A 27,967-nucleotide genomic window follows, 5' to 3' on the forward strand; every position below is an offset into this window, starting at 1 on the left:
AGTAAATAAAATTCCTCTTTATTTCTATAGAATAAGATATTCATAGCTGCCCCCAGTGTATTGTCTTGTGTGAGAAAAACAGAATGGAAAGGAGGGGAAAGAATAGCAGAGTCCCATTATGTGTCCAGAAAAAAAGCAATCAAATCTCTCTGCTGCCATCTACTCTGCAAAGTAATTCAGGAACAGAAGTAAGTGGTTCTGGGTGTTCAAGCATTAATTTTAACAATTGCATCTTTGCAAGTGTGAAAGGATTTAAAATGTGCCTGTGGGAGGAGGGGTTTATTGGTTTATTTTGCTTTTGTTTTATTACAAATTATGTGCTTTCATTTTGTATTTTTATGCCGTGAACCACTCTGCGATCTTCAGATGAAGAGTGACATTCAAATTTAACCACAAAATAAATAAATGCTGATGTTTATAGTGGGCTGATCCTATATTCTGAACACTAGCAAAATATTCAGAACACACAAATACTTTAGTCATAAAGACCCATTGAAAAGAAACACACATTTATTTCAGTGGGTCTACTCTGAGTATGAGTAATGCTGGCTATCACCCATATAGATAGGGTACTGAGTGGACTTCAGGCTGCTACAATTATCTGGTAAGTTACTATTATTAGTTACTTGCTCTCAGTCAGTTTCGAGCTATAAAAAAGCCACCAGGATCTCAGAGTCAGAACAGTTTTTTTCTAATATACAAAAGTGAAGCTTGTCAGGAGTTGATCCACTGCTCTAAAGTCCTGCCATCAACTGGACCAGAAATACTTGTGTGTGTGAAGGGAGAAGGGGGAAAATACATTTTCTAGTCTTGATAGTGAGTATTTTTCTAACTGCTAAGTAATGACTGCATTAATGCCTTTTAGATCTAACTGATCTCTTTTGAATGACACACTGATATTTTTTTTTTGGGGGGGTGCCTGTTTACGTGGACTTCTTTGTTGAAGGATGGTGGTGACCCTACGGAGTCTAGTATATAGGGCATGGTGGAAGCTGAGAGTTAATTGGGTCTGTTTTTGGAGAATAAACGAGTTTTCCATTTTGGACCTCAGCAGAGGAACTCCGCCCCCCCAAAAAAAATCGATGGGCATTGCCTTTCAAATAGTGTGCGTGGTGTCGTGTCATGTGATCGATTGTGCGGGTTGGGACTTACCTGCCCCCTCCCAATATTTTATTCCGTAGCAACCAGCCCTTGGAGGAAATGCACTCTGCACCTGCTCAGGGACACTTTTGCAGCGCAGAATGAGCGCCGGCAGGGATGCCGGCTCAGAATGATATAGCCTGGTCTCTTCCCCTCATCTCCATTCCCCCCGCTTTTCATTTTGCCAGAGCCCCCCACCCCTCCAGGACGGCCGGGGAATTCTCCAGTTTCCCCGAGTCCCTGGGTGTATTTATAGCTTGACGGCGCTTCCAGCCTAAAATAACCCGGCTGGGCCAGAGAGAGGGGCCCAGGCGGCGCGGCCAGGGCGCTGAGAGAGGAGGAGGAGGGGGCGGCCAGGGCGCGCGTGTGCTGCGTCGGGACAGCTGCAGCCGGGCCGGGCCTCGCTTGGAATGCGGGAGCGGGCTGCGCACCGGGACTTTTATGGAAACTTGCAGAGCCCGGCGCTGCTGAAGCCGCAGCCAAGGGGCGCGCGGCGGCGGCGGCAACAGCAGCAGCAGCACCACCACCAGACGGTAGCAGCAGCAGCAGCAGCAGAAGCAGAGCAGCTTCCCAGCTTCCCTCCCGCCCACCCAGCCGCTGGGATTATCTGGAGACGCAGAGCGAAGCGCGCAGGGGGCTCTCAGGTACGGGAAGCTGCCTTCGGGGGCACGAGAGAGTGTTGGGTTTTGTTTTGGCGCGAAGGTCGGCCTGAGAGGCGGGCGTTTTGGCGCGCAATGAGGCGAGGGAGCCCCAGGGGGGACGGTCGCGAGGGAGAGCTCTCTCCCTCTACAAACAAGAGGTTCCCTTTGGCTTGACCTTGTCCAACTTGACTTGTGTTTTGTCCTTAATTCGGTTTTCCTGTGACAGGAGAGAGGGAGGGCTAGCAACCCCTCTCCGTCCCCCATGGATTTTTAAAAATTTAAAATTTTTTTGGCACAGTGAAAATTCCTTTTTCTACCCCCTCTTCTCTCCACCAGTCAGCGCGATCTGTTTCATGTCTCCTCAGACGGTCGAATTTGTCTGTCGTTCTTCTCTCGCTCCCCCCACACCCACCCGTCGCAGAGCTTTAGTTTCCCTTGACGTCCGAAGAGCAACAGTTGGCGCACATTCTTGTCTAGACTAGAAACGGGTTTTATTTGGAAGAACATTCTGGGGGCTTCGCTGTGGGTCCCTTTGCAGCTTCTGAGTTGGTCGGGCTTGTTGTGCATTTACAGCCCTGAAGAAGCAGGCTGTTGCTTGTGTGGCACCGCTGGAACAGCCTAATAAATCCATTTCCAACCAGGGCCCTCTTCTATTCTGAAACAAAACTCCCTTGGACATATCGCAACGCTCAAAATCCAGAGCCAGCAGCTCTCACATATATATATATTTAATGGAATGGCAATTGAATGCAACTTTCCCAGGGCCAGGGGTGGGTTGTGGAAGGGAGTTGAACTAAGTCCTGGAGAGAACATCTTGGATTAATGCAGGTGCCTTTTCTGCTTTCCCGAGGTCAGAAACCTTTTGCTGAAAGGTGTGGAACTGATCAGTGGCTAAGGAGATGACAACTAGGAATAAGGTGCTGAGCTAATATTAGAGCAAGGGGGTGGCGGCAGCAGCAGCAGCCGCAGTAGCGATAGTGTCGCCAGATAAGTGGGTGGGTGATCTCTAAACCCGGCTCAGCAAACCTTTCTTGCTCTTGTCGTTTGTTCGTCTTGTAGTAGTGATTTTGCCTTGCTTTGTGCTAATGGGATGTGAGAAAGCTGGTCTGGGTGACACTGATAATCTCCATAATTCATTAAAAGTTGCTCCTCAAAGTTTCAAGTGTTTTAGCTGCTTGTATCCACTGCATAGCCTTATTTCATGCTGAAATGTACAGAGATATAATCATAAATGGAGAGGCAAAAGGTTAATTGGTCAGTGGAACCAAAGAAAACCTAAACTAGAAAGCCCAAAACTTCTTGTTTAGGAGATATATCTTTTACAAGTGAATCAGGGGTGTAAGGTTTGTGCATAAAATATCAGCTGATTTTAGGTAGAATATTTTGAATTTAAGACTTTTTGAATAAGAGGGGTGTGCTACGAGTGTATGCACCTTTATGAATGCTTAACAGACTGCTTTCAGAAATATTTTTTCTAGTTGCATTAAAAAATATACTAGATTTGGTGCTAAACAGAAATATTCATTTTGTTTTGTGTGCCGAGATATCTGCAACCATACGTTCTATTAAACGAGGTGGGGGAGCAAGCGTGGTTGCCTTTTATTTTATATCATCATGTAGCTGATCTATTTTACTAAATGAAACCTATTTTTCATTGTGACACTTCTCAAAGCTCTGGTGGTATTTTATCGCAAGGAGGTCTGTGTGAATGCCAGCCCAACTGGAGCAGTTTCTCTGTAAAACCCTAAATGTATATATATGCAAGTAATGGTCAGTATTACTATGTGAATGGCAAAGTGCACAATCAGATCTGACCTCTGCAATGAACCTACTAAAGCAGCCTTTTCCAACCAGCTGCCCTCTAGATGTTTTGGACTACAATTCCCATCACCTAGGGTTCACCTGAGACATTTTGACATCAGAGGCGAATCACAAATTGGCATGAGGAGTGCGTTGACATCTACGTCAAGAACAAGGAAGGAATAAAGATCTACATCAGGATCTGATGCCCATGTGGATTCTGCCACCTGAGGCAGTTGCCTCATCTTGTCTCTTGGGCGGGATGGCCCTGCCACCATTGGCTGTTCTGTCTGGGACTGGTGGAAACTGTGGTCTAAAACATCTGCACTGTATTTCAGTACTGTCCATGCTGACTACAGATGGCTTTCCAGGGTTTCAGACAGGGTTTTCTCCCAGCTCTACCTAGAGACCCTGAGGATTGAATTTGAGATCTTTTGCACATAAATAACATGTTCTGCCACTGAGCTATGACTCTCCCTCATGTAGCCTGCCTGATATCTGGTTTCTGTGCAGGCCCAACTGTCATCGACATCAAATACACTTACAGGTTCCTGATAGGCAGTTTTGGGATTTGAAGGAAAATGCCATTTTATTTTAATTAGTGTGTATTTATGCGTACCTAGAATATCTTCCAAGTATGTAGAAGCCATTACCTTATTTTTGGCTTCCCCATTTCACTTCCACACTGATAAGTGCTCAACCACATAAGGGAACCTGCAACAAAATGTTTCAGTACCTCGGATTAAGTACTTAATTTGTTCCGGAGGTCCGTACTTAACCTGAAACTGTTCTTAACCTGAAGCACTACCTTAGCTAATGGGGCCTCCTGCTTCTGCTGCGCTGCCGGAGCATTATTTCTGTTCTCATCCTGAAGCAAAGTTCTTAACCTGAAGCACTATTTATGGGTTAGCGGAGTCTGTAACCTGAAGCGTATGTAACTTGAAGTGTATGTAACCCGAGGTACCACTGTATCTTCACCTCCATGTCACCAAGGTTAGCTGGCCCTCAAGTGACAATGCTGGATCCAGGACTCCCCAAAGACCTCATCCACAACAGGCTGCATACTCACTTCCTGAACATGGGAACCACCTACCTGCAGTACATCCATCTTGTCAGGATCCAGCCTTGGTTTATTGACCTTCATTGAGCCCATTACCAAACCCAGGCACCAGTCCAGCACCTACGTAGCCTCACATGACTCAGATGACAAACAAACCTGTGTTTCAATGATACACTGATGACAGCTCACTCCAAATCTTCTGATGACCTTACTTAGCAGTTTCATCTACATGTTGAAGAGCATGGGAGTCATGATGAATAATACATTGCAGGACTTCACAGCACAGCTGTTGGGGCTCAAGCAGAAGTCCCCCAATGTTACTTTCTAAAAATGACTCAGGAAGTAGGAATTATGTTATCATAGGCGCCGACTCCATGGGGCTTGAGGGGGCCCGAGCCCCCTCAAAAATTCGTTTGGGGGGGCTCCGCCCCCCCAATAATCTCCGGCGCCCCTCCAGCAGAGTGCCATCGCCGCCCCTCCCCCAGCCCAAAATGCACAGGGAGGGGCGGGCTGCATGCCTCCTGCCCTCCCTCCCGAGCAAAAGCTCCCCCCAATTTCCTTTGGAGCTGATTAATAGGCGCAGCACGCTCTCCCCTATTCACTCACGAGGAGGCGGCGCCACTTTATTTGCATATTCATGAGCTTATTTATTATTCATGAGCTTTCCCGGGCCCCCCCCCAATATTTTTTATAAGTCCGCGTCCCTGTATGTTATCATATCAGCATGCCTGCAACTCCCATTACACAGAATTGATCCAGCAAGATACCATGATTGATAGCATCAAAAACCTTGGAGAGATCCAGGACAATCAGCAGGTTTTGTTCTCCCTATCTCTCTCCATACACCATCAGAGGACCAAGGGTTGTTTCAGTTCCAGCCAGCCCTGAACATGGATGAAACAGGCCACCATCTTCTCAGGCACCTTGTCCCTAAAAGGGGATATCAGTGACTAGGTGATAGTTGTTAAGTCTCATGAATCCAAATAGGGCTTCTCAAGGAACAGCTATGCTACAGCTCCCAGCACCTTCACACAAAGAAGAATCCATGACCACATGAACCCACCCAGTCAATCCCCTCCAGATAGTTCCGATCAAGAGCAATCCTGTTTTGAACTAGGTAAAATAGTTTATTATAACAGTTTATTTGCAGTTGTTATGTGAATATTTAAACTGAATGTATTCTGGTTTAACTGCAATAAGGCACCAGGACTAGGGTGGTAATCTGAAATCCAAGTTTTGAGGAGGGACTGAAAAGGAAATCAACAATAGTAGTTGCATTCCAAGAATAAGGGGCAACAAGGAAAAATGGCTAGCATCATTTAAGGGAACTGGAGACCTTTGGACAGCTGCTGGTGGGTATAAATGTATAGGACTGCTTGTACTATTTATTTTATTTTTAAGAAAGCAGTGCCCCCATGCCATATGGCATATTGCTTTTGAAACTGAAGGGAATGATAACAACCAGCTTTTTTATTATGATGCAGAGTTCAAAGGCAAAAAGGAGAGAGTAGAACATTATTCTGACTGCAGAAACTCTCTTGTATGACCCAAGCAGCTCTTTGAATCCTGGCCTAAGATTTATTTTTTTAATAGGACTATTCAAAGCAGATACGAATGTTATAAAAATGTTATAAAGTGACCCAGAAATTTGGGGTGGGGGTGCCGAGGAAGTTAATATTGTTCTTCAGTACCTTGGAGCACATTGTTTCCGACGCCTGTTCCAAATTGTTGGTATCCTGGGAATCTTCCTTTGATCCCAATGGTGGCAGCTATTGGTTAACTTGACATCTGCAAATCACTACTGGAATGAAAACTGCTAGGCTTTGCACATTCATATTTCATTCATATGCTAGGCAATGAAGCTGGTTTCATTGTTTTCTGTTTTTGCGGTTTTACTGGTAGCAGTGGATGAGCATTTTTGTCCTTTGTGCAGCCTCCTCTTCTTGAAATCATAAAATAATGCAACATCACTGTTTGTAGATTCTGATGAGAAAATAAAAAGGGGTAAGATGGTGTGGTGATGTGTGATGACTTCCACATATGGATGTGGAAAAAGTAATTCAGTTAACAAGATCAAGGAAGATGTTTTGGAACAATGTGCTCCTTTTTCTAATTTATGTGCTGCAAGTTTGCAATGAAATGGAAACTGGCAGCTATTGTCCAGGACATGCTGTTAAGGACTTTCTTTCTTTCTTTTTTAAAAGTAGACATATGTATAATGACTGGACAACTACCACAACCTAAACCCTGAAATAAAGTAAAACTCAATGAGAAATGTAATGTTGAATATAAAATTCAGCTCTGTGAAGCCTTTGAAAAGTTCAAGAGATCACATGGAAATTGTACAAAGCAGCCAGCAAGCTTAAAAAAAAAGTGACCAGACTGGTGGAGTGATGGGGAATTAATGATTTTGAGGCAACTCTGTCCACTTGCTGACATAAGCTCTATTTCTACAGCCTTGCATGGTATAATGCAAGGATCAGGAACATGCAGTCCTCCAGATGTTGCTGGATTAAATCTTCCAGCATCCTTGATCATTAGCAACGCTGGTTGGGGACTGGATTCCAACAGGTTCCCCATCAACAAAATGTCAGTCATGCTCAGTAACTCCCTAGTCTACCCTGCCTGGTGCTTTTCTTCTTAGATGTATCTTTGAGTGTTTGTCTAAAATGCCATTTTGCTATTGGCTCATATGGATCTGCCCTGTTTATGGCTTGAAGATAATACCTGGTGTCCAAGGTCATTGTTCAACACGTGTTCAACACGTTTATTGTGATCTACTGGTAGATTGTGGGGTGTTCCTGGTAAATCCTGGTATATCTTTGGCCCCTCGGTGATCTCCTCCTCCCCCCAAGAAGGAGAAAAACAACAACTGTGGTTCCTAAAAAGCTCAATAACTTTGGCTTCCTAAAGAAAGCTCAGCAACTTTGGTCCATTCAACGACAATGGGTAGATCACTGCCAGTTTTTTTATACTGTAAGTAGATTGCAGCCTATTGGGAGTTGGACGTCCCTGCTCTAGAGAGTATCCCCCCCATATATTTTGATCCCATCCCTATTCCCACATAAGATCAACAACATTCTGTAGCTTGACTATGGATTAGATATGAGCTACTCCTGAATTGTGGAGGATTACAACTTTTTACTCTGGTCAACAGAGTGTGGTTTGCCTGAATATTTTTTTATATTTCAATGTGCTTGAAGAATAAAGTGATTTTGAAAAGTGAAAGAAAGAAATGAGGAAATGGGGTAGGGTTCCTAATTAAGTAACTATCCTTACCTATTTTTTTACAAACTTGTAATTCAGGTCTTGTTATATCTGCACACGTTGCCAGGTGTTCAGGCAGTGTTATTTGCCAGAAGTGCTTGTTCTCACTTGTACGTTTTGTTTCACATGTCGATCCTTTCTGTGAAGATCTATTTCTGTTATTGGTGTGCTATTGAACTGTTGCAATAGGCTTTACTTCCTACAGGATGACCATTTGACTGCATCTTGATGTTATTATGTATAGCTGACATGTCCTCTTCCCCCTGAAGTACTATGCAAGCTATAGCTTGAGGAACAACCCACAAGAAGGGTTAAAATGGTAAATCAAGAGAAGGAGAGCACCCAAGGCATGCATTTTGCAGATGTCAGAGCACATAGTCTCTTACTTTTTAAAGACTGTGCAGAAAAATAGCTTATGATTATTTAAGTTTATGATTTAAAAAAATATATATTTGGTTATATCCTCCATGTGCACACATGCAGAATGTTATGTTTTTATTTTCCTTTTTTAAAAAAATTGTTTTTGACTGTCTAAATCTTCAGCAAGAAGTATATATCCCTGATTATCATTTTTTACTATCAACTGCATTACCACAATGATGTGTTTATGTGCATGCAAACACATCCATGCAAGGGCACCCAACTAGCACCCAACAGCAGCAATTGTATCAGTGTTGCCTCTGTCCCTCTACTTGTACATACAGGCATTACATCAGCACACCTGTTCTGTAAGAGGAAGTTTTGCCTGCTGTACTCTCATCACTTAGAACTTTTTCAGCCCAGGGCCGGTCCACTGTCCCTCAGACCTTGTGGGGGGTCCGGACTATATTTTGAAGGGGGGAAAAATGAATGAATTCCTATGCCCCACAAATAACCCACCCCACACCACAAATGCATGTTAAATAAAAGGGCACATTCTACTCATGTAAAAACACGCTGATTCCCAGACTGTCCGTGGGCCAGATTTAGAAGGTGATTCGGCTGGATCCAGCTCCCGGGCCTTAGTTTGCCTACCCATGACTTAGAATCTCTAAGTATTAACCTTACTGAGTCTGGCAAAGGGGGCAAGACCAGCCTCAGCTGCTGAGAGACCTTCTGCTATTCTAGAGCAGCTAGCAGGAAGAAAGTAAATGATAGCTCCACTAGCTTATTGAGCTGCCATAAGTCTTTTTAGCAGCCAGAAGATCCTACATTTATTTGTCACCTATGTAACACATACATGACAAATATGAAATGTTGGATCAAATAATAGACTCTTCATAAATCAGATTATTAATGTCTAGTGAATCTATCATCTGCTATACTGAAGAGGTTGTCAATATTGTCAAATTGCCCCTGCCTTTTCAGGCATGTACTATTTGGACAGGCCTTCACAATATGAATTTATCTTTTTAGCCAACAAGTATCTATACATTTCCCCCCCATTTTAAATTATTTGATACATATTTATGGGCTGATTTTATCATATCAGTTGTAAGTTGTCTTGATGTACTTCATGTGGACTATAAATTCCTGTATGTAATTATGCATGTGGGTACATGAATGCATACAAAGGGTTTTGTGAATAGAGCTTTTTTCCAGCTATTATTAAAAGCAAAGTTGCTATCATAGAAATGGCTGTCAGCACCTTACATGCATCGCCTGCTCATGTATCCACATTCAGAAGCATGTTGAATAGTTGAGCTCCATGGCCAGAAAATGGTGAAGCGGTTATTCCAGCAAATAATATAAAATTCAAATACTCCCCTCCTTTTTTGGAAAAAAAGAAGAAGTATGTGCTATAGAATTTTCAGAAAAGAGATATATATGTTCAAAATGTTTCTATTGTATAGAAAACATATATTTGGAGACAGTGCGAATAGAGAACCAATGATAACTTTGAATAGTAAAACTAAACTCTGACTCCTGGCTACTTATCTGTTTAAGAGTAGCACTCATCATGTGCCCCTTTTCCAATGGGTAATGATGTTAACAAAATAATAGTGCTTAAATGCCATAAACATTGCTTCTTGACTTTTTATGATTGTCATGACAGTGCAATTGGAATGCTAGTCCTTACCCCCAATTTTCTTCCAAAATGGGTTTTGATAGAGTATACTCTCCACAGTACTCTGGCTGCAGCCCATATAAAGCTGTTTCTGTATATTGCTGGCATAAAACTGTGGTCACTTATCTTGGCCTAGGAAGCAAGACAGGGTTGGAAAAACTTCTTTTCTACATAGTGTTGGATTAAGGGAGTGCCTGCCTGCATACCTGCCTTCAAACTTCTGTCCCTTTAAGAGAAGCAAACTGCATATGTATAAATAGGCATTATTTAAAATCCAATGGATAGTTTCCTAATGGATAAACAACTTGGGGGTGGCAGCAACGGAGTGGGGGAAAGATGAAGGGAGTTTAACTCCTTCTATCCCTATCCACTATTATCTTCCCAAGCAGTTTGTATCTCACATCGCCACCTGCATTTTGGACCAGCTGCATTTTCTCAATGGTCTTCAATGGCAGCCCCATGTAGGCTACACCATAGCAGCCTAATCTGGAGCATGAAATGTTGGTCTGGTTTCTCCTCCCATGTGTGCAGCTAGTGTATAAGGCAAAACTGGTAAAAAGCGTTCTTTGGCAACTGTTGCAATCTAGCCATTTAGAAATTGGGCTAGATCCAGATTGAAAACAGGCTGTTGCAGGAAGTCCAGCCTTGCTCAGAACAGGCTGTACACCTTATTCCTGTCCAAAAGTGTCTCTCTCTTGTATGGATTTAGCTTCTTAGTAAGTGAAATGAGAAATACATACAAGCCACCATGTGCTAACACTCCACATCTGCTAGCAAGTGACTCTCCCAAGGCAAAATTACTTCATTCAAGCCAGGGAAGTAATTTCAACTACAAGAATGTGGGGATCAGAGGCCATTAGCTTGGTCCCTTGTAGCAGATATTAGGCTTCTTTGAAGCTTTTGCAGACGGCCAATCTCTTCTCATTTTCCCTCTTAACAATTTATGTGAAGGCTTAATCAGGACGCAGGTTTTACTGTGGTGATATAACGGGCTAGAAGAAGGAATGGGGGAAATATTAGAAGAATCTGAGATGGAGCTCATCTGCATATGTGTGGTTCGTTCCAGAGCTAATGTGGTTTAGTGATTAGAGGGTTTGAACAGGATTGAACAGGCCAAGACACTTCCTATCTCTCAGCCTAACTTACATAGCAGGTTTGTTGTTAGGATAAAATAGGGAAATGTACCGTGCACGATACCTTGTTTTCCTTGGAGGAAAGCTGTGATATAAACAGAATAACACTTCTATGTGGATATGAGGCCTTAATGTTTTATAAGACATGTTTACAGGCTTCCAATCTCACTGGAAATGTAAATGCACAGTTTGAATTTACTGGGAGGCAAAGGACTCAAGGACCCTACTTTATTCTCTACTGGGATAGAAACTGCAGGGACCTAGTACTTGAGTACTTAGAGAGGGAGAGGGAGAGGGAGAGAGAGAGAACCACCACCACCCTCCTTTTTATACATATCAACCAAGTGAGGTCTTATCTCTTTTTTTCCTTACAAAGGTAAAGCCTGGACACATCCATTTTTGCACACTGCTGCTGCTAGATCACAGAAAGTAGCCATGAATGACGTTGCACAGAAGACAGAGGTATGTATGGTGGTATGAAGGGGGAAGTACAAACAACAAACTCTGGTTTTATTATAGTAGCTTAAATTAAATAATATAATATAACCAAGAGTCTTAGATCCTTGATTCTCAGCATGTGAAGTGGGCACCTGTAGAGTGACGGGATGGTTGTCAGGGAATGCACACATCTTAGGGCTCTGCATATTTTCACTCTGTCCAGAAAACTGTGTGAGTTCACATGCACAAGGGGAAAAAGCATGCACAGATCATCATCTACTGTTACTGAATGAATGGGGAAGCCACATTTGATGGGATTTCCATTTGTTGCACAAACTGTTCCTAAGATGTACATCTGACTTCTAGCCCAAGAATCGCGCGTGCATGTGTGTGTGTGTAATCCTAAAGCAAAAATTGTAGAGTATTTCAGTTTAAAACAGTACAATTGTCAAACTGTGAAGTTGTTCCAAATAAATGGAAAAGTAAAGAGAGGGAAAATCTACACTATCCAGGCAAAAGTCTGGTTCAATTAGCAATTGTGTTGTTTTTTTTAATAACAAATTTTTCTAGACATGACTGTGATCCATCTTTTATTGGAAGATTTAGGTTTAGGTTTAATACAAAAGCAACTTCATGAGAGCTTCCTATACCTGTGCAAAAGAAAGAGTTTGTTTTTCTCTTTAAAAGCAAACATTGTAAATGCAGCTCAGGTTCCAATTTATTTCCTGTCTCTTCAAAAGTCTCACATTCTGTCTAATATTCCATGCAATTTCTCTTCATCTGCTTCTACCATCTTTCTCTTGTCTTTGCCTTCTCCCTGTCTTCACAAAGATTCTGCTTTCTTCGTCTAAACCTGTCCCAAAGTCCTATGTGCCCAAACTTCGAAAGGGTGATGTAAAGGATAAATTCGAAGCCATGCAGAAAGCAAGGGAAGAAAGAAATCAAAGGCGATCTAGAGATGAGAAGCAAAGAAGAAAAGAACAGTATGTTAGAGAAAGAGAATGGAACAGGCGGAAGCAGGAGGTCAATTCCTTTGCAAAAATTCATTTCTGTTACTTTTATTTCCTTTCAAGCTTTTAAAAATAACTTGCCAACTTCTACACTGCAGTACAAATAAATATACTTTGATCCAGCTATATAAACTATTTTATAACCTTGCATAAACTCTCTAGATTTATTTACGTTTTAAATCCTTCAAAAAAACAAGTGAAAAATTATGTTTCTCATTCATTATTTCAGATGATAGAACTACTTGCTTCTGATGATGAGGAAGAAAAGTCTAAAGTTGAGAAAGCTTATGTTCCAAAACTAACAGGTAAGAATTAAGAGTTAAAGTCTATTTTGCAAGAGATTGGACCTCTGTCACCTATCCTTTGGTAACAGCTCATGTTGATTACTGCAACACTCTGTGGGGCTGCCAACTTTTAAGAAGTTCTGGAGCTGTGCATAGTACAGAATGCTGTGGCTTGCCTCCTGACAAGGATAGGAGGGCACAAAGAATGTATGTGACCAACTGCATTGGCTGTCTTCATGCTTCCTTCCAGGACCAATAAAAAATGCTCGTGATCATCTCTAGAGCTTTCTATGGTCTACTGCCTTGAGGAACTCCATTAAGCCCCCAGTCAACACATTCCTGCCTCCTTCCTTAGGAGGTGTGTTGCTCTGCATTCTATCTCTTAGATAAATCTACAAAAGCAAGGCGCACTGTGGTGCTGCCTACGCTTAGAGCAGCGATGGGTTAACCTTTTTCCTCCCCCCCAATAATATTTATTAAGTTTCCAACAAATACAACACATACTGTAAAACTAATAAAACAAAAATAGAGAAAAAGGAAAGAAAAAGAAAAAAGGTATAAAACAAATAACCAAAAATATAACCACAAACAAACAATAAAAATTAGTTAACTAAGTTTCCAACTTCATGAACATATTACCGTATTTTTCGCTCTATAACACGCACCCGACCATAACACGCACGTAGTTTTTAGAGGAGGAAAATCCGTAGGCATGCCACCCGTAGGCATTCCCTCCATAACACGCACAGACATTTCCCCTTACTTTCTAGGAGGAAAAAAGTGAGTGTTATGGTGCAAAAAATAAGGTACTTGACTTCCTCTAATCTCTTCCATCTGAATTTCCTTGTAACTGAATGTAGCAGTTTTCCAATATCATTATTGAAAAAACAATATTCCGATTATTATCAATTTTTTAAACTTTCCTTAACATTCTATATTTCATTTATTTAATTTATCCTCATTTAATCCTAGGCCTGTTTAGTACTTTCAAGTAACTACTAATCTTTAATATTACAATATTTATTCAAATAATCTTTAAATTTCTTCCAGTCTTCTTGATATTCCTCTTCTTTCTGGTTGCGGATTCTCCCAGTGAGATAAGCCAGCTCCATAAAGTCCATCATCTTCATCTGCCTGGATTAACCTTTTTCCTATGAAGGGCAATTGACCCATGGTGAAAGTCATTCAGGAGCCATACAGCACCACATGGCTGTATAATACGCTTTCTGTGTGCCATCCCATCTCTCGACCACATGAAAATTACGGCAAGGACAGTAGCATGTCCCCCACAAGCTGCAAGTTCCCTATCCAAGCTCTAAACTATGCTTCTGTTCAACTTGCTACCTCCTCCTCCACATTTCTAAACAAATATATTTATGCTAATGAAAACTAGTGTTTTACGAATGATGGATAGTCAGGTGATAAACTGAGCTGTCCGTTTTCCCCTTTTGTTTTTCATAGGGACTGTCAAAGGGAAGTTTGCAGAAATGGAAAAGCAGAGGCAGGAGGAAGAAAGGAAAAGAATGGAAGAGGAGAGGAAGCGGAGGATTGAACAAGACATGATAGAGAAAAGGAAAATTCAGAGAGAACTAGCAAAGAAAGCACAAGAGGTAAGCTTATAGTAATTTACAATATCCCATTCAAATGTTAAAATAAAAAACCCTAGCCATTTAAATTATAAACAGTAGTCTTCCACGTCTTACTTCCAAGACAAACAGTGCATTTGAAGCATCAGGTGGTATATGGAGCTTTTCCTACCACATCGGTATTTTATTTACTATAACTATGTATTCTTCCATTCAGTTACGTTGGGCGTTTGAAACATTTTGTTTGTTTGCCTACATAGTCACAGAGTGTCATATTCAGCAATGAAGGAGATACAATGTTCTGATGTTTTAAATTGCTGAAAATACAATTTGACTGCAGCGGCAAATGTTTATTTGCAAAATGGACGAGTTGCATTTGAATGTTAAGAGACTAACTGAACCTGGCTTGACTGTACTTGGTCCTCTCTGCAGAAAATGGGTAAAACCAGGGGAAGTTAAAAAGTCTCTTACCTACCGTACTGACACTGAATATCAATTCTGTAGCCATTTGTGAATGCAACATAGCCACATTCTTCCTTGGGGAGTGTCATATTTGGTGTGTTGCCTGCATTCTTGGCATTCAGTATTAAAACGCCATTTTCTTTATGAGAATTGGGTGCTAGGATCAGGTGTCTCATGCTTTAATTTCCAAATGTGTGTGTATATGTATGAATGACTGGTTGCTATCAATAGAAAAATATCCTGTGCTGTGCCGGTACAACCACATTAATCAAGTCGATTTGCCAGTAATGCTCATATACCTCTCAGGCTTATAAGATGCAACATGTCGCAAGATGATGAAATATATGTTTTCTGATATTTGAACAATGAGAGAAATAGAGAAAAGGTTGTGTAAGGCAGTTTTTTACTGGTTCGAATAAGCTAAGAAATAAAATGCTCTTCTATTTGCATACAGAGGGAGAACAGGTGAATTGCACTCGGAGTTTCTGTAAAGGATCTGTATGACTTATTAAAGTGTTTTTGTATTTTGAAATTGATAATCGATCAGTTCAAAAGCATTTCTGAGGCCGGTATTTTGTATGAAGAATGATTTGCTTGTTTCATGGGATGAAATGTACAGAAGCAATTAAGATGCTTGTGATCTAACTCTAATTTTGGGACACGGCTGTTGTCCAGATCTTGTACTACAAGCCATTGCTCACAACTAGGAAGTAAATACCATTAGAAGTTCCAGTGTTCCTTTACGGCATTGAGGAAGATTGGGGATTTTTTGCCCCATGAGCCCAAATAGCTGCTTGGGTTAACTTGTCTACTGTGCTACTGAAAGCTTCTTGCAAACAGGATAATTTGTGCAGCCATGCTTTCTTTAAAGCATTCCTTTCCAGCTTAACTCATAAGAGCTGCTTTAAACATTATGGTCAGAAGCCACCAGAAATCCCATGCAGTGTTCCCTGCTGATTGCATGCTTCACCTTTATACTTCTGTGGAGCTGGCAGTTCCAGAAGTACAGATACTACAAAAGACAGGAGAAGCAAGATGTTAGCTTTACATGCTGCAAAGCCATAGCTGCAGGGGGTTGGCTAGCCAGGTTTTTTGCCCCGGGTGAAGCCTCCATTGGGGTGCCATTGAGTTTACCTGCCTGTGTGTGCATGGAAATGCACATGAGGAGTGCCAAACTGGGTCTTTGACCTGAGTAAAATAAAGCCTACTTTTGCCCCTGCATGCTTTGTGTTGTGTTGAATGTTGACACAGGCTTTTGGGTGACCTCCATACAGACACTGTAGCTTTTAAATTTACCCATAACTTTTGATCATCGGAAAGGTGCCCTTTTAGAGTTCTTTCTCTTGTTTTACAATGCAACAAACATTCATTGTTGCTGTAGACAGTAACTAAGCCACCCTCAGCCTGCCAGAAATTCCAGTATTCTCAGTATCATAATAAAAGGTGAAGCATGAGTAATAAAGGTCTTAACTGAACAGTTAGCCTTACGGACTGTGGCAATAGTAGTTGCCAAATATTTAATTGAAGCAAAGAATGCCTGTGTAGTGTGGGAACTAGTATGTAAAGGATGGTTTTACACATTAGATATTCACACTAGATGTTATAGGCACCCTTAAGTAACAATGTACTCCACACCCTATCAAATGAATACAGTGTGTGAAATTCAGGAAAGCTACCGTGCGCTGCTCTGGTTTTGCCAGAAGCAGCTTAGTCATGCTGGCCACATGACTCAGAAAAACTGTCTGCAGACAAACGTCGGCTCCCTCGGCTAGTAAAGCAAGATGAGCGCCACAACCCCAGAGTCATTCGCGACTTGACTTAGCTGTCAGGGGTCCTTTACCTTTAATTGTTATTGTTGTAATTGTATTTATATTTATATCCTGCCTTTCCCCCCAGTCCTAACCCAATCTCATTCCCGGACATTAACCAGGAAGCAAGAGCTTGATCCACTCTGATCACATTTGAGTATTTTTAAAGGAATATATGCAAAATTTTACATGTGGCTCATAGCTGCTGGACCTATGTATCCATAAATGAGCACAAAATAGGGTTGTGTGAAGGAATCGCCACATAGCCTTGGCCAGACATTGTTCTCCAGGGGAAAATCTCAACCCAGTAAGCATGTTAGGCTGTGGAGAAAGATACAAATTAAGTGCGCTGTTCTGTGCATAGGTGAATGCAGGATATCTCTGCAGCAGTAGCAAGGATTGTAAAGGCTTTCCAGATGGCAGGGACAGGGAGACTGTGCTTTTCCAGTGAATATGCTTCAGCTCAGTTCACCTGTTACCAACCCTTCACCAGCCATCTACTCCAGGTCTCCTGGGGCCTGCTGGTTTTGCTGCTTGTCCAGCACATCACAGGCCATGGCACAAAATTAGTGGGTTGTGTTCAGCGTGGGAGCTTTCTAGCTGCTGAACATGGTGTACGATGGAGGAGGGCATGCTAAAGTCTGAACCTCTTGCACAGTTGAGGTAAATACCTCTGGAGATCAATGTCTGACCAGCAGCTGCTTAGATTAGATGTACACACTGGAAGTGCACCTTTTAATGCCACATTTCATTTTGTCATTCGGCACAATATTTTCATATTTTAAAATGTTTTTGCAAGGGGGAGCCAAAGAGTCAAAGTAACATTATTGTGTGAAATTCTTATTTAATAGATTGATGAGCAGTTAAACAATTCGGGAAGCGAATCGGCATCGGAGGTAATCAGACTTCTTTACCATGAAACATTCACCTATTTGTGACTCATTGTTTATTACATATCTAGTAATGGCCGGGTTAAACAAAAACACTTGGGAAAGACACGAAAGCACACTTTGCTAGCAGAGACAGTATGCTATCAGACTGATCAGTGCTTTCGGCACTCGCCATGAGGTAAATGTGACCAGAATTACAATGACTTTTGCTTCTTTACACTGTGACTTTTCTTGGCTCTTTGCCATTTGCCGGTAACCGTTGATGACATGGACGCCTGCACATTATTTTACAATGCTGTTTCTTAATGTTTACTTAATCTGCTTCTGGCCAGAGCTGAAGGGAATGGTAGCGTAATACAATTGGAAGGCACCATGTTGCTTAGCTCTTTTCTTACAGTAATGCGAAGTGCATTCTGAAATGAGGTCAGTAGCCCCAAGGTAAATGTTGTGGTCTCATAAACCCTAAGGCTGCTACTATATTTACTGCTTGAATTGATGTAATGCCATTACAGACACATTGTATGTGGCCTGTGGGCTATCTGCAGACAGCGCTATCTTGATTCCACTATGGCAGTTGCAATACACCTACACACAGTAATTAACAGAATTAGGATTGCATCTACCCATTATGCTTTGAGACAACTTTTTTCCACAAAAGTTGTGGAACAAGTTAATAGCCAAATGATTAACTAGAGTGTCTTAATTAAAGCCACCTTAGGCTTTCAGAGCTGTTCACTTTCTAAGATTGTCTTTATGAAGTCCTTTGAATTTTTTATGTTATTTGCCTTGGCAGTATCTTTTAAAATCTAAGATCCCTCAAGAAACTGGCTACATTTAAAATGACTAATATTTAGGTAGTCCCAGATGGGAAAGGACCCTTACTTGAAGCTAATCCGATTTGCATCTGGTCAGTACTTGAGTGTGGGATTGCTTGAGAATCCTAGTCTTAAATTCTATAATGGGAGAAAACATTAAAATCTAGTGAATAAAAATGAAATTGCTGTGGTTTCTGAACTCCCCACACCCCATGGACCACTTGAAAATTGCTGATGGACTTGGCAGGCCACTTAATGGTTTTCCTACCAGTTGTAGCAATTTTAACAGCTGTGGTAGATGCTGTGTGATTTTTCATTGTATTTTAATTGCTATTTGTTGTGTTGTATTTTAACGCTGCAATCTGAATTTTATAGATTGCAAATGGTAGTAGAATAAAATACAAGAAACAAAAGAAGCAATCAAAATCAATATGAGTATTTTAATATCGACATGCCTTGGACCACCTCAACGAAAGCTCTTGGGCCATTGATAGTCCATGAATCGCAGTCTGGGTACTACTGTTCTAATGTATTTTCCAGAAATTAGGCTAACCAAACGTTTCCAGATATCCTACCATGATTTCATGGAGTGTAACTCCCATCTGCTGACAGTCATCAAAATAGCTGCTCCTGCATGAAAGTGAATTCTTCTGCATAATGGATGAGGAGCATAGAATCTGACACAAGGATTACTACACTGCTGCATGGTCCCACAATTTTACCATGCCCTTTGTGTGGTACCACCAGTTCTTAACACCATGGTGTTTTTCTGTTTTTTGGGGGGCGTGGAAAGTAGGTTTGAGGACAGAAGATCCCAGGGCTGTGTGTATGTGTGCGTGTGATCTTCTTTTCCTAGCAAGTGTTGTAATCGGAATTTTAATACTGATGTGTGGTAGATCTGTGCCTGTATTAGTAGCACTGCACTTCCCACATATTTATTTATATCACATTCACCGAAGTGGCACAAATAGGAGTGCCCTGCCTGCTAGATATGGTCCAGATAAACATGGACCTTCTATAGTTTTATTTGAGCATATGCCCCAGGCATTTAATAACCGTATCTGCTCTACTTATTCAAGAGCATCCCTTTACACTTCACATCTACCTAGATCAGATTAGAAAAGGGTATTTACTACATTTGGAGCTAATCTCCTGTACCCCCCACCCATCTTTTAATGCTTGAAAAGTACAAGCAAAGCTCAGTTTAATAGATGTAGTTGTCTTGAGATAACTCTTATCAACTTAAGGACCTGGTAAAGCAGCATATCAGTGTCAAATTAGGTGCTCAGCTTCTATCCGGACTGGGTTCTTACCTGAATGACCTGAACTTTTGAGAAAAAGATAAATGGAGTTACAATACGTTGGAGTCTCTCATTTGTCACAGACTTACTAGCTGGTTTAGGCAAGTCCCTCTTAGCTTCTCCATGAGCAATATAGGAATACTGACCTACCTTACAGGGTTGTTGTAAGGACTACAAACAGCTTCATAGATATATATTATTCTGCTGAATGTTCAGAAGTGCTAAACTGATGGCACAATTCAAGTATTCACAAATGATTGACAGCAGCTGTGTGCCCAGAGCTGGAGCAGCATCTCCTCCTGATGCCATTTTGCTACCCTAAAGACAGCTGTGGCCACAGATTTTGTCCAGACATCCTCCAAGAAATTGAACATTTTGGTAGAAGTGTAATTCTTCACAGGCAGTAGTAGTTGCACAGTCCAAATGTTCACGGTGACATTTGTTTTTAACAACAGGAAGGTGATGATTCATTGCTAGTGACAGTAGTTCCCGTAAAACCTAGCAAAACACCTGGGAAGATGAAAATAAGCTTTGAGGACCTAGAGAGAGAGAGAGAAGAACAAGAAAGGCGAAAGCTTGAAGAAGAAAAGCGATTGAGATATGAGCAGGAAAAGCAAGCTCTCAGGGAAGTCAAATATTTCTCACCAGATGTGGTAAGCAAGATTGCGGGGGGAACCCCTTGCATGTTGACCCTAAGCATGCTTCATTGGAAAAAGGCTCCAGTTATTACAGCAAAACTTGCTTCCAACTAAGTGGATTCAGGAGTGCAGGAAAATCTGGGATTTTAAGACTGCTTGCATTAAGTATCACGAGGATTTAAGTCGAAATAACAAACTTTTGTATACAGGATGAAGATGAAATGCTTGACAGCGAAAGAAAAGAATCACCCAGCCCTGGCAAGGTGAAACTAACATTTGAAGAATTGGAAAGACAGAGACAAGAAAATCAGAAAAGGCAAGCAGAGGAAGAGGCGAGGCAACGTCTGGAAGAGGAAAAACGTGCATTTGAGGAGGCAAGGCAGCAAATGGTAAGCATATGGAGCAAAATATGGTCTTAGTGGAGGATGGATGGACTTGGAGACATGTATGCCTGACCATATGAAAATTCAAAGCGGGGGACACACATGCAACCCTACCTCATTGTTCTCTCACACATCATGTCCTGCATGAATCCTTATGTTGTGCAGGGTACTTCCACTTGCATTTGCTTGAATACTGTATTACTTGAATTACTGTGCAATTTAATTATATCTATTTTAGCTTCCATGCATGACCTTTGGTATATTTTAGTGGGAAGGGGGTGGGAATCTATATACATTATTTTAATACTAAAAATTTTCTTGGTTATTTTTAAAAGTTCAATACCTCCCAAATTTGCTGCACCTTTCACCATCATTATTACTATTTACATGGTTTTTTTCTCTCTCCTGAAAGCTAAATGAAGATTATGATGATCAGGAAAATGAAAATTCCGTCAAGGAGTTCCGTCCTGGGAAACTGATACTTACTTTTGAGGAAATAGAAAGGCAAAGGCAAGAAGAAGAAAAAAAGAGAACAGAAGAGGAAGCCAGAAGGCGCATAGAAGAAGAGAAAAAGGCATTTGCTGAAGCAAGAAAAAGCATGGTAGGCCATTTATTTATTCATAAAAATACTTGTATACCACTATTTCACACAAAAATACAGAGTAGTTTGCCAGTTATATCTATACAATAAAAACTAGGTAAGACTTTTAAACCACAGAGCATCAACAAACTATCCTCGAAGTATTCCTAGTTGCTTGGATAAGCCTGGCCGCACAGAAACATTTTTAGCAAACACTTTAAGGTCAAGGGGAGGTGCCTACTAAATCTCTCTTGGAAGAGCATCAGATAGGACTGGGCTGATGACACTATATGCACCATTTCATGTCAACATCAACTGAGCCTCAACAACTTGCATGATGACCAGCACATCTTGGTCACTTTGGTGGCATCTCTCTCTCTCTCCGTACACACAAGAGGAGGAATCCAACAGCTTAGTGGTCAAGGCAAACTGTAGCAGGAAAACCAACTAGTCCATAGGCTTCAACAAACTTGCTCTTCCATGGACTTAGACCCAGCAGTCTCCACGACAGACGTTTCCCACCAAATTTCCCTTGCAGTGCCCATGTCTTCCCCTTTCTGTTGCAAGATCTCCCCCACCATATTTGCAGAGAGGAACCCAATGATCCAAGTGTAAATCACCTCCCTCACATCTCCTATGGGTGCAAGTTATGCTCATGGGATTATAATCTGCAGAAGATCGGAAACACACTGTTCTGTTTCAATTTACTGAAATTAGCACATGTAAATACAAAGCATGTCCTTCAAGAACTTGTTTCCATTAACTGGTCCCTGTCCCATAACTCTTGTTTCATGTGAGCTTGGCAAAGGGAAAGGCTAGCAGTTTAAGAAGTTTGGATAAAAATTGCAATCTTCTAATTTAGCTCAGAGAAAGAGCACTTCCCATTATGGTCTTGGAGCTACTAATAAGTAAATAGGGATTGCAACCATTGTCCAGAGGGTAAGGATTGCATCTGGTGAGGAAATGGAGCATGTGGTGTTTTGTTTTAAATGTGGGAACATCATGGAGCATTTGGTTTCAATTTCCTATTTGGAAGAACTGATTAGTGCTCAGATCCTGTGTCAGTGTTCTGCTGGCAGTGTTTGTAGGGTTGGTTTTATTTAGTATTTCACTTTTCACAATCCTTTAATAAATTAATGTGCTTTGGTACATTAACATCTTACCTTTCCCCGTCAAGCTGTAACTTCCATATACATAACTGCCGTCGACTGAAGGTATAGATCTGTGTGTGTGTGTGTGTGTGTGTGTGTGAGAGAGAGAGAGAGAGAGAGAGAGAGAGATTATCAGTGTTCATTATGAGGAAGTTGATCACCTTAATTTCAATGGAGATTTTATCCAAGTAAGAAGTGATGTTTTATATCAAACCCTTAGTGTAGAGTTACAAATAAGCAAACATATCGCAACTATCATTAAGCATAGCTGCACCTTAGACCAAAAAAATCCCTGTACATATAAATTTTATAGGTTTGGAGCAAGAGAAAAGCCTGCAAAGAATGCCTAGCTGAAGCTGATTTTCTTAGTTCTTTCTTCCAATAAGGCCCTGCTGTCACCCCTGAAAAGCTTTTCCAAAGGCTTTCGCTGAATTGAGAAGGGAGGATAACATGGGCGTAGCCAGGATTTTTGTGGGGGGGGCAGGATTTTTGTTAGGGGGCAGAACTGACATGATTGGTCAGTTAGTTAAGTATTTCTATTGTTTTACTTGATCTGGGGGAGCAACTGCCCCCCCTTGGCTACGCCCATGGGGGTAAAGGAGAAGGGATACTCAAAAATCATATAGAAGCACTTTATGAGAGTGCCAGAGGTTTGTTGGGGGCTCTTGAGGAGCCAAATAAAGTGAACCTCTTTCAGGGTCTCTCTAGATCCAAGTCACTTCGTGGATCTAAATTATAATATAATGGGATGCTCAACACAAATGTAATTTTTTATCAGTGCAATGATAAAACTATTTCAAACAGAGTCCAGATGATGAGCTTTCGCCAATGTCTAAAACTGTATCCCAAGAATCTCTCACACCTGGAAAACTGGAAATTAACTTTGAGGAGCTACTGAGACAAAAAATGGAAGAAGAAAAGAGGCGTACAGAAGAGGAGCGCCGACAAAAACTGGAAATGGAAAAGCAGGAATTTGAGCAGCTCAGACAAGAAATGGGAGAGGTCTGTCAATTCTTAACATGAATTGCTGTGATAAGCGCATGCAGAATTTTCTGCTTCTTGAATTAATATGAGGGGCGAGAAAAGCATGCAGTTTAAAAGCTTGTTGTGAAAATTATAGTTAGTAGCTAACTGGACTTCAAAATAAACAGCAGGCAGGGTGTTGCGGACCCAGGCAATTCAATGTCGCTGCTCAAAGAAATGTAAATTACATAATTAACAGTGCGTTATTTAAGCACTGCACATTTGGTGGTTTTTTGGGGTATTATTTGATGGTCAATAACCTTGTGGCATATTTTCCTTTAAATAGGAAGAGGAGGAGTGTGAAACCTTTGAGCTAAGCAGGGAATATGAGGAGCTAATAAGGTTAAAAAGAAGTGGTTCTATTCAAGCGAAGAGCTTGAAGAAAAAGTTTGAGAAAATTGGGCAGCTCTCCGAAGAAGAAATACAGAAAAAAATTGAAGAAGAAAGAGCAAGGAGAAGAGCTATGGATCAGGAAATAAAAGAAAGGGAAGCAGAGAAATTTCAAGAGGTAGGTCCCATTTTCAATTCAGTGGCTGTCTTGCGCTAGCTTCTGTGAGGGCTTGTGTGGCTACTACAAGACTTGAAGACTTACTGATAGCACTGTTTGTGTAAACCTGTCTCCACATGGTTACTACTTTGCATAACTGGATCCTATGGGACGGTGGGAATGTTTCAATCTAGTAACTGCAGGTAGGAAGGTCACATATGGTTACGAAATTTATACGTTGCTGCATTGTGTGATCCACCCATGGGAAACTTGCAACCACAATACAGACAAGTACTGTTATCAACCAAAGGAACAGTATTCTGAATCTGCCTCGTGATAACGTATGAGCACCACTGGCTTGGCTGAACAGGTCTTGTGTTTTTTAAAAACCATTTTGAAAAAATGTGAAAGTGCGTTTTCAAAAAAAAAATCGCATAGTGTGCACAGGACAATATATATAATAATTATCAATAATACACAGATAAAAATCAGAAAAATTTAAAAGCAAATGCTTATCTGGATAGGCTTGTTGGAAGTAAAAATGTTTTTGCAGGCATCCAAATGGGGGATTCATATCCACTTCTTGGGATACTAGCTGATACCTATAACTAGTTGTGTAAAATTACAGCTTGATTAAATCTGTAGTATGTCAATTTCAGTGTCTGTGTGGCTAAATAGAAACTATGATGATCCCCTTCGGGCATGACTGCTATGCCAGCAGATCAGGCATAGGTAAACATAGCTCTCCAGATATTTTGGGACTACAACTCTGATCATCCCTGACCATTGGTCCTGTTAGCTAGGGATGATGGGAGTTGTAGTCCCAAAACATTTGGAGGGCTGAGTTTGCCTATGCCTGCAGCAGTTATTTAACCAGTTTTTCCAGAGATCTACTCAATTTAAGAGGACAAAGAGAGTTCTCTGTGGTCAGAACGACCACATTCTGTCTAATGTCTTCTTTCCCTGCCTTTTGAAATGGATTTGGGCAAAAAGGAAGATCTAACTCCAGGAACTTATTAAATATGACGCTTATCTTCACCATGCCACATCTAGTCTGAGTCCTACCATATGTCACAGTGATACTGCATAGTGACAATGATGAAATTTTTTTTTTGCCCTGCATCTTGTTTTGATCATGGACTGTGCTCCTATTTTACCTCTAGCGAGGTAGATGAAAATTCCTTTCCAGATTTCATATGTATTATCTTCACAAAATGGAAAAATCAAGGTTTAAAGGCAGTAGTATTTATGATCCAGGTTTCCTGCAAATCATGTAGCAAACACCACCCTCTCAGGATTATAAAGCTTAGAATTATGTTTAATTGTGACAGCGCACTGTAATTTCTTCTTGAATCATTAAATTATAGCGATGCTACAGGATATGCTTTATGTCACTAGAAGAAACTTGTTTTGTTTTGCCTACAGCTTGACATCTTGTGGTAACAGGCTCTATTCAGTTTATGGAGTAGTGAGCTTTCTGCCTGTTTTCCATATCCAGTAATAACAGCTCTCTCGCCCCCCCCCCCGCACTTTTTCCAAAAACTTGGTGCCATCTCATAATGTTTTTATTATTCCAGGAAGATGAAGTAGATGTAAAGCCAGCCACAAAATCTGAAGCTCCATTTACACACAAGATAGACATGAAGGCCCGATTTGAACAAATGGCAAAGGCAAGAGAAGAGGAGGAGCAGAGAAGAATTGAAGAACAAAAAATGCTACGCATGCAATTTGAACAGAAGGAAATTGATGCTGCATTGCAAAAGGTGATGCAGGTGGTTTTCGCATGCCCAAGCTAGTTTGAGCCATTAGCAAAGTGTCAAGTGAGATGAGGGATTTGCTCCGTGGAGTCAGGAACCCCCAAAAGTGACTGGGTTTAGTTGGGGAGGGGGAGGGAAAGTAAAACAAAGCTAAGGAAATGCCCTAATCTTGAAGGGGTGGGAAAGTGGGTGCAATAGAGAATTCTCAGGAAGAAACTGCATCCTTTCTCTTTTGTTAGGATAAGAGAATCCTTGCTGTGTGACAATTCCCCTACCCCAGTCCTTTGGGGCTCATTCTCCTTTTCCCACAACCTTAAAATTCATGCTATCCACCCCAAAGTAATTAACTCTTCCCTTGCAGCAGAACCCCTGCAGCCATAACTCCAACATTGGGGAGGCCTCATCCCCTCAAAACAGGAGACCATGCCTGCAAATGCGCCCACGTCTGACAGGCAATAATATACTTTTAAGGTGCACTGCATGAAAAGCCTTGGGTGCAACTGCTTACAATTTGGCAGCGTCCATCAATTCTGGAGGGGCTCCTATGCCTGCAAATTTTATCTACCACTGTAAAAACGGAAAGCGTATTCTCCTTTACAGTGAATAGAAGGAAAGCAGAGGTTTTGTTCTTAAGAGAAAAAAATTTGCTTCCCAATACGTCAATTAGAAAGAGTGCTTCGATAAGGCTGCAGCCTGTTGATACATCCGCAAGTTTAATCTTGGAGTCAATGCACATCCCTAAAAAGTTGAGCTCTTAAAAATTGAAAGCCTATCCACACGCTGGTTCGTTAAGAGTAAGAGATGATCTATTAGCTCTAGGTGCATGCAGTGGAACCAAGGCTTGTTTTTTTTGGCAAGCGGGCAAGGATTACTATTGCATTGTTCTACAAGGCCTAGAAAACACAAAACATTAAAGGCTAAAAAGATCCCACTGACTTGTTTTTGAGACTTAGGCCTGCTTCCCTTTGCAGAACCCCATTCTTGCATTGTTTCAGTTACCACACTTGTGTGGTTAGACTAGTGTGAGGATAGATCTTGAGAATTAGCTGTACCTATAATAAAAAAAAATAGAAGGGACCCAGAGGATATTGTCCAAACCTCTGCAATGGAGGAATACGTAGGGATCAAACCTGCAATCTTGAGTGTTATCAGCGCCACACACTACTACCAACTGAGCTATTCAAGCTGACCATACTGGTACTGTTCAATGTGATGTATAATGTGTTTCAGCATTTGTTGTTGCAATTTATATTTCAAAATGCAGAAAAAGGAAGAGGAGGAGGAAGAGGATGGCAGCGTTGTTAACGGCTCAGTCTACGAGGATGAAGAACAGCAAGCACGATCTGGTGCTCCATGGTTCAAAAAGCCTCTTAAAAATGTGTCTGTTGTGGATAGCGAACCAGTAAGGTTTACTGTTAAAATAACTGGAGAACCCAAGCTAGAGGTTACATGGTGGTTTGAAGGCGAAATGTTGCAGGACTGCGAGGACTATCAATATATTGAGAGAGGAGAAACCTACTGCCTTTACTTACCAGAAACTTTCCCAGAAGATGAAGGAGAATATATGTGTAAAGCAGTAAACAGCAGAGGAACAGCAGCTAGCACCTGTATTCTCACTATTGAGAGTAAGAGTTAGTGTTTTTTAAAAGTTCTCAGATCTTTAGTTCTTGTTCATGTCTGTTGATCTTTTCTTAACTCTCTTTTCTTTTCTCTTCTCTAGCTGATGACTATTAATATACTACTTTTTCTGGAGCCTTCCTTCCCTAAATTTACTACATCCATCTTTCTTTCTCTCTCCTGTGGTGGGGCCAACAAGAAGTTGTCTATCATTCCTCAAATAAGATACCCAATTGCCAGATTTATCTCTTGGTTTCAGACTGAAGTTTGGCAACAGAAGTTTGGTTCATTTGACAAACAATGGCTCAATTTCCACTTGTAAACAGCACTGTGGCTGCTTGTTAATGCCACTGAATTGCTTCTGTGACAAGGAGATTCTTATCAGGAAAGCCAAGCTGTTCATATGAAACAGCTTGTCATATGATCCCATCAAGTCTTCACCATGTTAATAAAAATGCACGATTGTCTTGAATGTGATCGGCTACTTCATGTAAGGTTACCCTAAGTAGCAGACTACTTAATGTTATCCAAAGACCACTTAATTCGTACTACATAAAAAAATGATCTTTATTTCTTTGGTCCTGGAAGCTTTGAGAGCAAAAAGTATATTTTTTTGGTTAAACTATTAAGTAGCCAAAAATAATGTAGT

At 41.2% G+C, this 27,967-nt stretch overlaps 1 protein-coding gene across 6 annotated transcripts; it reads left to right on the plus strand.

Annotated features, from left to right (window-relative positions):
• The first annotated feature begins 665 nt into the window (after positions 1-665).
• NEXN (nexilin F-actin binding protein) lies at positions 666-27,839 on the plus strand. Of its 6 annotated transcripts, none has more exons than XM_081914185.1 (14): positions 666-816; positions 11,465-11,550; positions 12,358-12,549; positions 12,766-12,841; positions 14,282-14,430; positions 17,528-17,572; positions 20,138-20,335; positions 20,530-20,709; positions 21,116-21,304; positions 23,239-23,436; positions 23,744-23,965; positions 25,522-25,707; positions 26,966-27,326; positions 27,422-27,839. In XM_081914185.1, the coding sequence occupies exons 2-14, from the start codon at positions 11,524-11,526 to the stop codon at positions 27,433-27,435; spliced, it is 2,037 nt and encodes a 678-aa protein (XP_081770311.1). In that variant the 5' UTR covers positions 666-816; positions 11,465-11,523; the 3' UTR covers positions 27,436-27,839. The 6 variants fall into 6 exon arrangements, with proteins under 6 accessions (XP_081770311.1, XP_081770314.1, XP_081770315.1 ...); XM_081914189.1 differs by lacking the exon at positions 666-816 and adding an exon at positions 1,631-1,784; XM_081914188.1 differs by lacking the exon at positions 12,358-12,549.
• The last annotated feature ends 128 nt before the right edge of the window (positions 27,840-27,967 follow it).

The sequence above is a fragment of the Podarcis melisellensis genome (genome assembly GCF_964234715.1).
Source record: "Podarcis melisellensis genome assembly, chromosome: 6".
Lineage (NCBI taxonomy): Eukaryota > Metazoa > Chordata > Lepidosauria > Squamata > Lacertidae > Podarcis > Podarcis melisellensis.